Here is a 13,737-nt window from a genome sequence, read left to right on the forward strand (position 1 = left end):
TGAGTGTCTCTTATGAATAAATAATTTTTTTTTTTTTTAAGAGAGACAGAGAAGCGAGGCTCGAGCAGAAGGCATGTATTCTCCAGGCCCACCCAGCCAGAGAGCTTTGACTCTGCCTTTCCATTTAAAGATCCTGGGCACATCCCACCCACTCCAGGAAGGCTTCCCTGAATAATAACGACAAGCCAGCTCTGTGTCCTATCATATACTTTCCACACTTATCTCATTTACTACATTCAGCCAATATTTATTGAGTGCCTACTGCCTGCCAGGTGCTCTGCTTAGGTACAATGGTGGGTGGAGAGAGACCAGGCTCCTGCCCCTGTGTTGCACACAGTCTGTTGAAGGAGACAGAATTTAATCTGACAGACACACACACATACACACACACACACACACACACACACACACACACACACGAATGTACAACCACCCACTGTGAGAAGTGTCATGACTAAAACAAGGAACCTGATCTGGTGGGAGAGGCGACGCAAGAGAGGCTTCCCTGAGGAAATCACATTTGTGTAGCAGCCATGGAAGAACGAGAGCACGGGGTCCTGAGAGAGGGTGTCGGGGGAGTGCTGGGGAAGCAGGCGGAACTGATGTGCAAAGGCCCTGGGCATAGCAGTGAGTCAGGGCTGAAGAACTACGGAAGGCAGGCATGGCTGCAGGGCAGAGAGCAAAGGAAAGAGACACAGGAGATGACGTGAGTTTGGAGGAGGGCAATTGTCCAGGTCCTGGAGGGACTCATGAACTGTGAGTAGGAGTTTTGGTTGTTGATGAGAGAACAAAGATGTTCAAGGGCTTTGGTCAGGGAAGTGACTCTGCACTTTGGAAAGGTCCCTCTGGCTTCTAAGTGGAGAATGGGCTGGAAAGGGGCAAGAGTGGAAGAAGCAGGATTGGTTAGGAGGCTGTAGCAGGACCCAGAGGAGATGGTGGAGGTTTGCACCAGGTGGGAGTGGAAGTAGTGAGAAGGGTCTGGAGGCCTCTAGAGGAGAAGACATCCTCAGGATTGGCAGTGAGGGAAAGGAAGATGTCAAGACTGGTTTGCAGAGTAGGGCTTATGCTGGACGGTGAGGCCATTTGCTGAGGAGGGGGTATGGAGAGGCTCAGGTGGGAGTTCGAGAGGTCACTTTTGGACATGTTGGTTTGAGGTGCCCTTGAGATATATGTGTGGGGAGAACATGGCTCTGGAACAGAGGAGAGGTTTGTAGGAGGAATTGGGGCAGCGGGGAGGGTTCAGTGTGTAGACAGTGCAGGCATGGCAGGGACCATCCAGGGAGCAATGAGAGGAGCAAGCTCAGGTCTGGGCTCAAGGAACTCAGGAGCGCACCCATGAAAGACACAGAGAATCACAAGAGGGTCAAGGGAACACCAGGAGAGGGTGGTGTCCCAAAGGCAAACGGACAGAGAGTTGCAAAGAGGAAGGGTCCTCACGGTCAGATTCTGGAAAAGCCAAGTGAGATGGGACAGAAAAAGGCCAAATGACTTCAGCAACACCGGAGTCATTGGCCAAGCTTGGCAGACCGTGTTCAAGTGAGGTGGGGCTGACAGCAGAAGCCAACTGGAGTGGGTCAGGAGGAGGGGAAAGAAAGGGGATAGAGAGAGGTGGCATGGGTGCTTGAAGTGAGGGGAAAGATGGAAAGACTTTCAAGATAGATGAGGCTAATTATGATAAATATGATCGAGAAGGACTTGGTTGACAGAAAGCAATTGATGACGTCAAGGAGAGAAGAGATCTCTGAGAAGGTTGGGGTGGTGGCAGAAAGGTCAGCAGGCCAGAGGGTCTGGTAGATGCTCCCTGGAAGGAATGAGATTAAGATCAGAGAACAGGAAGCCTGCCTGGAATGTGAAGGAATTTGGGTGATGACGAACCCAAAAGTGTGACCATGGGTAAGGGTAGCTGAGAGGTCAAGGTCATCTTTCTGATTAATGGAGTCAGGTGGGATTAAGGAAGATCTGGGTGAGGAGATTGTGAGCCAAGAGGGCAAGCATGGTGAGAATGAGGTGGAGCACAGCCCCAGGCAGAGGAGGCAGGACAACCCAGGAGCTCCAGCCTCCAAGAAGGAGGCTCTTAGAGGAGAAAAATGGTCCAGAAGGAGCTATGGGGAAATAAGGCTACCCACGTCTTCTTTGTGGGGGTCAAGCAGCATCCCTTGGGGGTCCTCAGAAAATCAAAGTCCACAAGGGAGAGCCAGCTTAGAAGAGGAGGGCCCAGGTAGGGGAGGGGTGACCGGTGGGTGAGCTACCAGGAAGGATGGAAACCTCCCAGGTGTGTGTGACAGAAGACAGACGGGGGCTGGACTCTGGGTGCTGCCTGGCAAGACCAGGAATGAGGGTATGACGGGCTCATTGCTCACTGGAGTCTCTGAAGAGGGTGGGCCCTGGGCCAAAAGGACACTGCATGGGAGGAGCCACATAGCAACCTCCTAAGGAAGGAACTCTTGTTCCCACTTGACAAGTAAGGAAATGGAGGCAGAGTCATAGAGAGGTTAAGTAATTTACTCAAGGTCAGGGAGCATAACCACTTATTACTAAGTGATTATTATTATTATTATTATTATTATTATTATTATTGAGTGCAAATCTTGGAGCAGAGTTGTGAGCTCTGTTGGTCTAATTCCTAAGTAGGAGCTCTTGTCGGTCCTGCCTGTAACAGCCATAGTAGGACTCCCTCCTTCCAAAAAAAAAAGGAAAGAAAAAAAAAAAAAAAACAACCCAAACCCAAGTAGCTCCTTTTGCCACATCCTCCTTCCACTTAAGAAAGAGAACAGCATCGTATCCTCCCTCCACGTTGGCGTTTCTGCTCTATAGAAGGCTATTTTCCCTCAGTGACCCAGAAGGGAGTGGGGGCTGGGAGCAGGGCTACTACAGGGCCAGAGTCTGAGCCCTGAGGACAAATTAGTGTCCAGTGGTGGAAGAAAAGGAATGGAGGGTCCATGGTGGCCCTAGGATAAGGTACTGGGCCCTGCCCCCTTACCTTTGTTTCTCAGACCCTACATAAGCCCCCAGAAGGGGTCAGGCTCTCTCAGCAGGCCTGAGATAGAATTTCTTGCCCTGGCAATGAAGGAAGGGGGCGGGGAAAGGGTAGAGCCAGATTTAAAGTGACTCAGTAAAACAAAGGAGCACGAGGGCTCCAGTACCGGTTTTGTCTCCCCACTGAGTTCTGAGTTCCTGGAGGTTGTGGGCTTAGCAATTCTTGGATTCCTCCCCGGTGAGTGGAACACTTTGGTCACTGCAGGTCAATATTGGTAAATGAAACCGGCGGCCCAGCCTGGGAGCACAAGGCTGTGGAGTCAGATTTTCTGAATCCCAGTCCCAATCCGTGCTAGCTCTGTGACTTTGAGCATGCCACTTAACCTCTCTGAGCCTGTTTCCTCACCTATAAGATGACAGCAGGACCAAGGGCTATGCACTTGGTTTAATGCTCTGCTACCTCCATTTTGAAATTCTTAATTTGGAAGAAGGGCCCCGCCTCTTCATTTCGCACTAGGCCCCACAAATTATGTAGCCAGTCTTGAGTGGGAATAGTATTATCTACCTCAGAGGGTTGTTGCGAGAGTTAAATTAAATAATCTGTCTAAAGTGCTTAGCACAGATGAGTGGCAACGAATGGGAACAACTGTCTATTGTTCCCTGCCATTAGATCATCCCCAGTGCTGATCCGTGGTACGATGAAATGAGAGAACGAGTGAGAGCTTGGGGAGCGTCTGGAAGCGAAGGTGCCAGGCTGTGGGATGTACGGCAAGTGGGAGCATCTCTGTGCCCCACACCGTGGAGCACTTGTTTCCGCCGCAGCCGGCGATTCGCGCTGTGGTCCTGGTCCAGCCGCCACGCCTCGCAAGAAGTCCACTTGCTGGAGCCGAGGAAGCGGGCTCCAGTCCCTACCACGCGGGCGTGGTCTCGCCCCGGGACGGCGTCGGTCTCAAGCTCCAGGAGCTGCGGAGGGGAGGGGCGCCGGAGGCCCCGGGGGCGCCCGGGCCGGCCGGGGGCGGAGCCTCAGCCGGGGCGGGCTCCCAGGGGCGGGGCCTGGGTGGCAGCCCCGCCCCTCCCCGCCCCGCCCCGGGGGCGGGTCCTCGTGCGCAGGCGCAGGCGCCGGCCCGGGCGTGCGGGGCGGGGCTGTGCTCAGAGGAAGGGGTTGGTGCCGCCGGCCTGCGGGGGTGGCTGGAGCGGCCCCGCGGAGCCCGACGTGGGCAGCAGCGGCTGCGGGAGGCTGGCGGGCGGCGGCGTGAAGGCTCCCGCCTGCGGGAAGACGCTGACCGAGGCGGGGAGGGTCACGCCGGCCGGCACGCTGCTGAGCGGGAGGGGCAGGGAGGCGCTGTAGGTCATGGAGCCCAAGGGCGCCCCGACTGGCCCGCTGGCGGGAAAGCCCAGCGCCGGCGACCCGGTGCGCATCTGATTCAGGGTCGGCCTGCCCTGCTCGCCCCCGCCGAACGGGTTGGTGGGGGATGGAGCGCTGAGACCTGCGGGGCGAGAGCGGGTGGGGAGCTTGGAGCGCGCCAGGGCGCACGGCCCTAAATGGAGGGGGAGGCAAGATCTGGGGTCTCAGGGATAGAGAAGAGTAGATTTTTAGAGAAGATTTTTAGGGCAGGAGCTGGGCTCTGAAAGGAGTGATGGAGAAAAGCAGGGGGCCCGCAGTGTGGAGACCCAGCGGGGACACGGGAGTGTCCTACCTGTCAGGAAGGGGTTTCGGGTCTTTGCAGCCTGGGGCGCCTTGACTAATGAATCAAGGTTGACCAAAGAGGAGGCTGAAGGGCCCAGGAAAGACTCAGGGGTCCGGCATGCTCGGGCCTCCTTGCTGGGCTGGGTTAGCACTTCCCCCAGTGCACCCAGGTCAAAGGCGTCTGGCTCCTTGGTGCCATTTTGCTTGGAACTGGGGATGGGGTCTCCAAACAGGTCCAGCTCTGGAACAGAGATAGAACGCATTGGTAGGGAGAGGGAATGGTCACTGTGTGGGAAGAGAGGACAGAGGTCACCTCTGGGTGGGCCCCTCATTCCCCAGAGCTGTATCATGCCCTGCCTCCTGCTTACCCACAGGACTGCTGGGCTTCCCAGAGGGCAGGGCCTGGGCACACTCTGGCGCCTCCTTGGTCTCTGTGGGTCCTGGAGGTTTGGCAAATGGGTCAAAGGGTGAGGTACCACCTAGAGCTGGCCAAGGAGGAAGAGGGAGAGGAGGTAGGTTGGCAAAAAGGAGGGTGTGCAGTCACTGGTCTGACCCCTTTCGGGCAAGCAGCCCTCTTAACATAGACAGGACATGCTGCCCCTTGGCACTGGAGGGAGGGGACCCAGAAGTCCTCCAGCGCCTCACCCACACTGTCTGGCCCTCTGCTTACCAGGTGCACTGGAGATCTCCCCTGAGGCCCCCCAAGGGTCAGCCCCAGTGCTGGGGAGTTTGTGATGGGGGGAGTTCTGTGCCCAGAGGTCTGTGGAAGGGGGTCTGGCAGGCAGCACTGGGGTCCGGCCCCAGGGCTCAGAGGAGGAGAGCATAGGGGGCAAGTCCCAGGGCTGGCTTCTGGACAGGGTGCTTCCTGAAGGGACAGGAGACCAGGGGTCTGCAGAAGGTCCCCAGGAGGAGCCACTGGGCTCTGTGTTCGGCCTGAGACCTAAAACAGGAACAGCACAGACATGACCTCAGGCCCACCTTTACACCCAGTCCAGGGCCCTTCCCAGTTACCCAGACCAAGTTGGGATGCAAGGGTCCCATTTCACAGATGGGATGTTGATTCAGGACCCACCCAGCAAGCTGGAGCCCATATTGAGCAAGTTGTGCCAGGAGCATGGACTCCTAGGCATGGGCAGATCAGGCCACTTCCCAGTCAGGGATGGGCTGGGACAGGAAAGCCAGGGTGACCAGGGGAAACGAGAGAACATCTCTTGTGTTTTCCATGAGCTGGGCTCTTCAGACATTCTCTCCCATCCCTTACTACAACCCCATGTCCCAGAGGAAGCTGAGGTTCAGAGGGGTAAGTGACTTGCCCAGTGGCCCCTAGCTATGGGGAGGGGGTGCCAGCAAGTGGTGGAAAGGAAGGGGCTTTCTGGGACCAGCCTGGAAACCTCTTGCAGCCCTGCGTGCCCACCTGGGATGTCCCATGGGTCAGCGGAGCAGTGAGTGGAGGGCGGGGCCGGGGTGGGTGCGAAGATGTCTGCCAAGTCCAGGATGGAGGACTGTGGAGTGGGAGAGGCAGCCATGGCTCAGAAGTGGGTGAGACCAGAGGAAGGGCGGTCCCTGGCCTATCTTCCTCAGTCCAGCTCATTCTCTCCTTTGTTCATTTACAAACATCTGCTAACGATCCCTCGCCTCTGTACAGTGCTTTGCAGTTTATAAAATGTTTCCTCATCCATTTAGTACCTGACTTTCATAACAACCCTGTGCAGTAGATAGTACAGGTACTGGTGTGCTCATTTTACAGATGCATCAGCTGAGGCCCCGAGAGGGGAGATGCTTTGCATGAAGTCGCACAGCTGGATAAACCCAGGCCTGCCTGACCCCTTCCTCAGTTGTCCTGATCCTCCGCCCATTGGTGGTAGAAGACAGATTTTATGACAAGTCTGCCTTCCTAGGTCAGAAATTAGCCACTGTTGAACATGGCAAAAAGGAGACAGAGACATCCTAGGGGTAGCATGCACTGCTTTGGAGGATGGCTTTGTTCCAAGTAGCTACCCACCCCTGTATTTTTGGAAAGTATGTGTATGAGCCCAAGATATTGTCTGGACCATGTGCCTGAGCCCGCTTCCCCCTCAACTAGATCCACAGCATCACATAACCCTAGAATACAAGAGGTGGAGCTGTCCAACAAAAGGAAACAGAGGCCGCCATAGTGATCTGCCCAAGTCAGAGTGACAGCAAATCCAGAACCCAAGTCCAGGGACCTCAGATCAGGATTCTTTGCATCCCACTTTGCTCAGGCATCAGCCCATGTGGTCTGGAACTGGGGGCTACCGCACCCCCTCCACTCCTATTCTTGTTGAATAAATGCTTAAACAGCGCTTATTATATACAAAGTGGGGTTCTAACTGCTATGGATACCAATCTGGTTCGTGTCACAGGCTCAGTCCATGCACCGCAGCCCCTCCCTACCTGGCTGGTTTTCAGCTTCTCCTCCTCCTTTCTCTCTTCTCTCTCTGTCTCTTTGTCTTGCCAACGGTGGACAGAGGCCCCAGCGCCATTGGCCACAGGGGAGTCATCTCCCCGCCAGGACCTCACCTCCTGCAGAAGGCAAGAGGAGTAAGGACAGCATGAGCGGCCCAGGCTAGACTTGGGAGGACTGGAGCTGGAGTTGAGAAGAGTAAGTGACAGAGGTTAGGCACTGCAGGACCACTGGGCGAAGCAGGAGGAGCCTGGTTAGTGCCTATGTAGCACCTGTACCAGCACCTGCACCAACACCTGCACCAGCACCTGCCTTAGCACCTGCACCTGTCCCAGCATCTGCACCAGCACCTACACCTGCACCAGCACAGGAGGCTCAGCCGCTACCTTCTCATGCTCCTGCCGGCTCAGACGCAGAGCCAGCTGCAGCTGCAGATCCTCATCCCTGTGGGAGGCTGGGGGAACCGGCTGTGAGGGGGGAAGACAGGAGTGAACAGGGCCCAGTGCTCCCACTCCTGAGGGGAGAGAAGTGCCCACGCTAGTGGGTGTGAGCAGCCTGCTTCCAGGCAGCAAGGTGAATGTGGCTTTCTCCCTGCCTGGATTTGCGACCAGTTTCAAAATCCAGGAGATTAATCCTTTTCTTCTGGGTCCCCTGAGTGCCCCCATGTCCTGCTGTGTGAGGCCCAGCTGCTTCCTGCCCATCCTACATGGATCCAAAGAAGTGATGGCAGAGAAGATGATGTCAGAGGGGCTATCCCTGCCCCCTAGAAGGACAGCTGGTGGCAGGGGTTGTGGGGGCAGCGAATCTCGGTGTCTCCCAGCACACTCACTACTTCCCACAGTGTGCCTGGAAGACACACACATACCCTCAACCCACTAGGTACTCACTGCCCTTTCTAGGCCCAGCCAGAGGAGACTGGAAGCAGGGAGGCAATCCCTGCCAAAACACTCGCGGGCACAAGGACAGGCCCTATGCTGTCCTTGGGAGCTGGACTGGGGCCTGGGGGCCCAGAGGAGAGGACCCTAGGAGTCAAGGGTGTGGGGCATCATGGTACCTTTCCTGCCTCCCTCCAGGCTCCCCTCACCCCCCGCCCAGTGCCACGCCTAGCTGTGCCCCAGGTGCCTTACCTTCTCAGCCTCCTCCCGGCTCATGGCTAGAGCCAGCTGCAGCTGCAGCTCCTCTTCTCCTGATGTCTGGGGCCGGGCCTGCTCCAAGTCGGAGGTATAGCGGGGGGATGATGAGGAGGCTGCAACGACCACCGACCATTGTGGCTTCTTTAACCACAGAGGTGCCCGTGCCACTCCCCTCCCCCTGCCTCATCAGGAAGCTAAGGCTCAAAGAGGGAAACAGAGGAGGAAGGAAACAACTGGCAGCTGAGGGCTCTAGGGGGCCAGGCAGCATGCTGCCCAGTGCTTTGTGTGTCTTCCCATTCCACCCCCAGCAGAGTCTCCAGTCCCTCCTTTACAGACACGCCAAGAGCCCAGGGTTGCCTGGCCAGGGTCCTGTGGTAAGACTTGAAGCCAGGTCCCCTACTCCAGCTCCTGCACTCTTCCAGTGGGGTCCCATCCTACCGGGGATCAAGTAAGGTAGGAACATGAGAGGTTCCAGGCAGTCAGGGTCACAGCTCTCAAGGTCCCCAGCACACCCTCTAGGGCTTTATGAATTGAGGCCCCTCCTGAGATTCCCTCAGCTCCAGGACGCCCACAGTGGGGCAAGGAGGAGAGTCAAGAAGAGCTCTGCAGCCACCCGCATTTTCAAGGACAGTGCCCTCGAGCAGGGAGTCACGAGGGATGCCCCGATGGAGTGCCCTGTGCCATGTGTCTGGGCTAAGGGTATTCCTAGGCCTGGCCTCACCTAATTATTCTCACATCCAACAACTGGAGCAGATAAGATTTTCCCTACTTCATAGATGAGGAAGCGGAGATTCAGAGAGGCGGCCGTCTAGATTGCTCAGCTGGAAAGGTGCCGAGGGCGACCCCGCTGGGGGACTGTGGAGCCTGTGCATCTGCCACCCTGGCCCCGGCCTGCCGCTGGACAGCTCCCCGAGGAGCACTTAGGATCCCGCTGTGGTCTGCGCTAATTTGCGGCCCACAAATTGCAGCCCACTCTGCCAGCAGGTGTGCCTCCCGGGCTCCATTCCCCACCTCATCTCCCTGAATGCTCGGGACCCCCAGCACTCAGGGCCGCACCCCCCCCCAGCCCTGGGGCTCACTCACAGTTGTAGGAGGACGGGGAACCTCGAGAGCGGCCGAGCCCCAGCTGCCCGCTGCCAATGCCTGTGCCCTCCAGCGCCATGCGCTCCTTGGTCTTGAGGGCGTGGGTGCGCTCCTGCCGGAGGCGCTCCTCGTCCTTGAGCAAGGCCATCACCTGCTTGACCTTCTCGCGCACGTTGACGCCCTGGTCCTTGCCGTCGCGGTCGATGTACTGGAAGTCCTTGAGCGTCTGGATGGTGTAGAGGTTCTCGCGGCACTGGTGGGCCACCCGCTCGGAGCCCGTCTTGAGCAGGTAGTCCAGCAGCGTCAGTGCCTTGTACACGTGCCGCCAGTTCTTGCCGCTGTCATTCAGCCGCCGCCACAGCATGCCCATGACCTCGGCAAAGGCCACCGTGTTAAAGGTCAGGTCGGCGATTTCCGACATGAGCGAGCTGGGAGGGCCCCACGGGTCATTGCTGGTGGCCTCTCGCACCTTAATCTCTGCCTCCGAGTAGTTGTGCACAATGTTCTTCACCTGGCGCCGCAGCGCGGAGGTCGTCATGGCTGGGGACTTGGAGGTGGGCGGCCCCTGCCCCCGCCAGAGGTGGAGGGCCGAGGGCCACCGTCTCGAGGTCACGATCTCCAGGGGTGGGCCCCCGCACTCTCAGTGGGGCGGCCGCGTCCTCAGGTTCCACATGGGTCTGCAGGAGAGAGGGACAGAACTCAGGGGCAGTGGCCTTCCTTGACAGCCACTCAGCCACCAACGGAAGACCTGGCCACAGGTCCCCACCGGCCAGGAGCCACCGCTGACAGGCACTTATTTTTATTTTTCTTATTTTACATATTATTCAGAAGGCAGGTCTAGCCTCACATGCGTGCTGCTTGTCACAGTCACACTACAAAGACGAGCTCATTATCTCCGTTCAGAGATGGGGAAGGGAGGTTCATGGAGCTGGTGTGAGCCAGGAGCTACCTCGGACACACCCACCTTGCCCTTAGCAAGAGACACAAAAGTGACCCCCAGGGATGCCTGCTTACCCTGCTCCTGCTTCGTTACTGGGATCTAGCGTAGCACCCATTCTTTCTGGTCCTCGGTCCCCAGTCTCCCCATTTCTCACAGCCTTAGTTTGTACACCTTCATTCATTCAACACCTAGCTCCTGGGGCCTTCTCTGAGCCCAACACTGTGCTGAGCACAGAGCACAAGTCCTGGCCCACACAAGTCCAGTTCCAGGGGCACAGATGACGATTCAGTCAAGCATGGGCATGTACAGGAGTACCCATGCTGGGAAAATCAGGGGAGACTTCCCAGTGGAGGTGATGGCCAGAGATCTGAAGGGAAGATGAAGCTGCAAGGTGACGAAGGGTAGCTCAAAGGGAATACTTGGGTGAGGCCAGAGGCCCAGAGAGGAGTATGAGGCAGGAAGCAGGCCCTGCCTCTCGAAGAGACCTAGCCCCCGCCACCTCTGTGGTACACACAAGAGCACTGAAGTCAGGGATGGGATGCAGCCTGCCCACAGTCACATGGCGTGTAGGTGGCCGAGCTGGGACTAAACACCTAGGTCTCCAGAAGATGAATCTGATACTTATTTTCAGGGTTACTGGTTTTGTCGTTAATTCATCTGATTGCTTTATTGTTTTGGTTCCATCTCAGCTAGAATGTAAGCTCCCTGAAGGCAAGGTCGGTTTGAGCACCCCAAATCTGAGGGGGAACTAGAGTCAGCCTGCTGGCCTCTCCACAGCTTCAGGACCAGACCATCTGGGGAAGGCAAACCCAGGTTCAAGACAGAAAAAGGTTCTCCCAGGGCCCCACCAGAAACCAACATCAGAATCCCCTACCATGGCTGTTCCTCTGGTATGGGTACACACACACATACACACGCACACACACACACACACACACACGCTAGACCCCCCCAGAACCTCCACACCACCCGTGAACCCCCACCAATACCACCACCCATGGAGATTATGCCTCCCGCCCCCCCCCCCACCTCCCCCTGGCCTCCGATCTCTGCCCTGGGCCTCAGCAGGAGTCAGAAGCTGCTCGTCCTGCCCTCCCCCATCTGGACTTGCCCTCCACCCAGCCCTGCCAACCCTGGGCTCAGTTCAAAGCAGCCAGCAGGCCTTGGCAGGCTTCTTCGGGGCCCAGGTGCCTGGGAGAGCTTGGGCCCAGAGGAGGTGATCCCATGGGACTCCAGGGAGATGGAATGCTGGCTGAAAGGCTGCCTACCTTCTGTCTGCTGTCTGTCCGTCCAGCCTGAGAGGCCTTCTGTGGGGATACCACAGCCAACGCTTGTTTAACTCCCGCCCTCCCCCTCACTGGTGACTCAGATCTGTCTTTACCTCCCCAACTGGTGGGCTGGCGGGTGGCAAGAATCAAGATGAGAAATAATTGTGCCCCACAGCCCGCCCGGAGTGCCCGCCCTCCCAGTGTTGGCCACAGAAACCAGCAGAACCAGTCAGGCATCCTGACTCCACCAGCCGCCCTGCCAGAGCCTGGCTTCCCCAGCCCTCCCGCCAAGCCTGGGGTAGTGGGAGGGGACCTCCGTGCGGACCCTGCTGCCCTGCCTGGACTTTCCTTCTAGGAGGGGGAGCGGAGGAGCCTTCTCTGCACACCTTCACTGGAGCTGGGGGAAGGGAGGCATCAGAAGCCCCAGGGAGATGCCTGGACTTCCCTCCCCTAAAGTTAGAAGGGACAAGGTGGGGAGGACGAGGGGGCAGGGTGAGGCCCAGGGAGCTCTGAAGGGAGGGAGGAGAAAAGGAAGGAACACGGGAGGGAGCAGCTGGGAGCCCTGCCAGCGGTGTTACAAGCCCAGGGTTTTATCGAACACAATATGCCCAGAAATAAAAGGGAGTGAAACAGAAACCCAGCAGCCAGTGGCGGCAGCGGCAGGCCCGGGCGGGCGGGTATGGAATTACTGCAGTGACCTTGAGCCAGACCCTGTCAGGTGGAGGGAAGGACACTGAGAAGGCAGAGCCTGAGAGGCTTATTCCGAGATATGGGGGAGGAGGAGGCCGACGGGTATGGGGCAGAGTGGGGAGGGGCGGGCTGGGGGGGGGGCAGGCCATGTGGCACAAGTATCCGCTCTCTCCTTTATAAAGGGTGCCAAGGAGAACTTTCAGGGGGTGAGGGGGAAAGGAGAGATGGGCACCAGGACTGGGGAGGGAAACTGTCAGGGCTCAGAAAGTAGATGGCATCCCTAGAGTGGGGATTCAGGGACAAGGGGAGAGCCTAGATATGTTGTCACGTGCAAGAGTTTGTCCAAAGTGTGTGTGTGCCACCAGCCTGCAGAGCCCCCGGTCTGCTGAGGCAGCCCCAGCCTCTGCCCCATTGGGGTCAGCGGGAGCCCCGGGGCAGGGGGCAGAGGGAGAGGGAGTAACTCTTGCCAGAGGGAGGTGCAGGGACAAGTGTGAGCTAGAACTCTAAGCTTAAGTCAGCCCTGAGGTGGCTGTGTCCTGGGGTCCTGGAATGGGGTGGGGGTTGCCCTGAGGCTGGAGATGCAATGGGGGGTGGGGCTAAGGAGGACGGGTGGGGCAGAGGAGGATGGGACTCTGTGGGGGGATGCCACCAAAGATGCGGGTTTCAGGGTGGGGAGCCAGCCGAGTCCCGCTTCCCTGGGGCTGCAGGCAGGAAGCCTCTGGGATCCTCTACTGTCCTCCTCACCCCTCTCCCTTGGACCTGGGATGAAGACTAAGCCCCAAGCCTTCCATGAGAGGTACCACCGCTGCCAGGGAGGGGCCAGCTTACCTCTGGTGCAGGCTCCCTTGGCCCCAGCCCTGGGACCACGAGCAGCCTCTGCAGTGACCTTCCGACCCGCGCGGCAGGGGGACAGTACAGCCTCAAGAGTGACCCCAGAGCCATCCACCAAGGACCCTCGTCTTGGAGATGCCCACCCTCTCCCAGGAGGTGCAGACCCCTCGGAAGGGTGGCAGCAGGGTCCCCAGAACGGGCTGCAGCTCTGCTTCTAGCTTGCTTGTCTTTTAGAGCTCAGCCTGCAGGCAGGCAGCACTCGGAGGAAAGTTGCTCAGCTGGCCGGGCAGGTCTGCCTCAGCAGTAACAGGACACAGGAGGAAGCGCAAGGCTTGTTAACCCCTTCCTGCTGGCTGGGCAGGCAGCAACGTCAGGGGGGACGCCTGCCGGCTGGCTGGCTGGCTGACTGGCTAGCTCTCCCCAGGAAATACGTTTTCTGAGAGCCAGGGCTGCTAGCCCACTCCCACCCAGCAGGGAGTTAACCCTTCCCCTGCCTCAACAGGAAATAGGGTGGGGGTTGGGGGGGACCCATCTCTGCTGGGCCAGGAAGACCATTCCCAGGGGCTGACCCTTTGGTGGAGTTGCTTTCTGTGGGCTCCAGCTGGCCCTCTCAGCCACCCTGAAGGGTGCATCCAGGCTCCAGGCATAGCCCCTCTCTGCCTCTCTGAGGAACAGAGTGACCTGCTCTCTCCAAAACTCTTCCC

General features: G+C 58.0%; 1 protein-coding gene across 5 annotated transcripts; it reads right to left on the reverse strand.

Moving 5' to 3' along the window:
- Positions 1-223: 223 nt before the first annotated feature.
- On the reverse strand, positions 224-13,401 carry EPN3 (epsin 3). Of its 5 annotated transcripts, none has more exons than XM_041726958.1 (10): positions 13,031-13,401; positions 9,305-9,981; positions 8,216-8,334; positions 7,475-7,555; positions 7,079-7,207; positions 6,078-6,165; positions 5,334-5,603; positions 5,032-5,103; positions 4,674-4,904; positions 224-4,463 (listed from the first exon to the last, which is right to left on the reverse strand). In XM_041726958.1, the coding sequence occupies exons 2-10, from the start codon at positions 9,840-9,842 to the stop codon at positions 4,126-4,128; spliced, it is 1,866 nt and encodes a 621-aa protein (XP_041582892.1). In that variant the 5' UTR covers positions 9,843-9,981; positions 13,031-13,401; the 3' UTR covers positions 224-4,125. The 5 variants fall into 5 exon arrangements, with proteins under 5 accessions (XP_041582892.1, XP_041582891.1, XP_041582889.1 ...); XM_041726957.1 differs by having other exon boundaries at positions 5,032-5,142; XM_041726955.1 differs by having other exon boundaries at positions 5,032-5,148; positions 13,031-13,398.
- Positions 13,402-13,737: the final 336 nt, after the last annotated feature.

Source organism: Vulpes lagopus, chromosome 12 (assembly GCF_018345385.1).
Source record: "Vulpes lagopus strain Blue_001 chromosome 12, ASM1834538v1, whole genome shotgun sequence".
Classification (NCBI taxonomy): Eukaryota; Metazoa; Chordata; class Mammalia; order Carnivora; family Canidae; genus Vulpes; species Vulpes lagopus.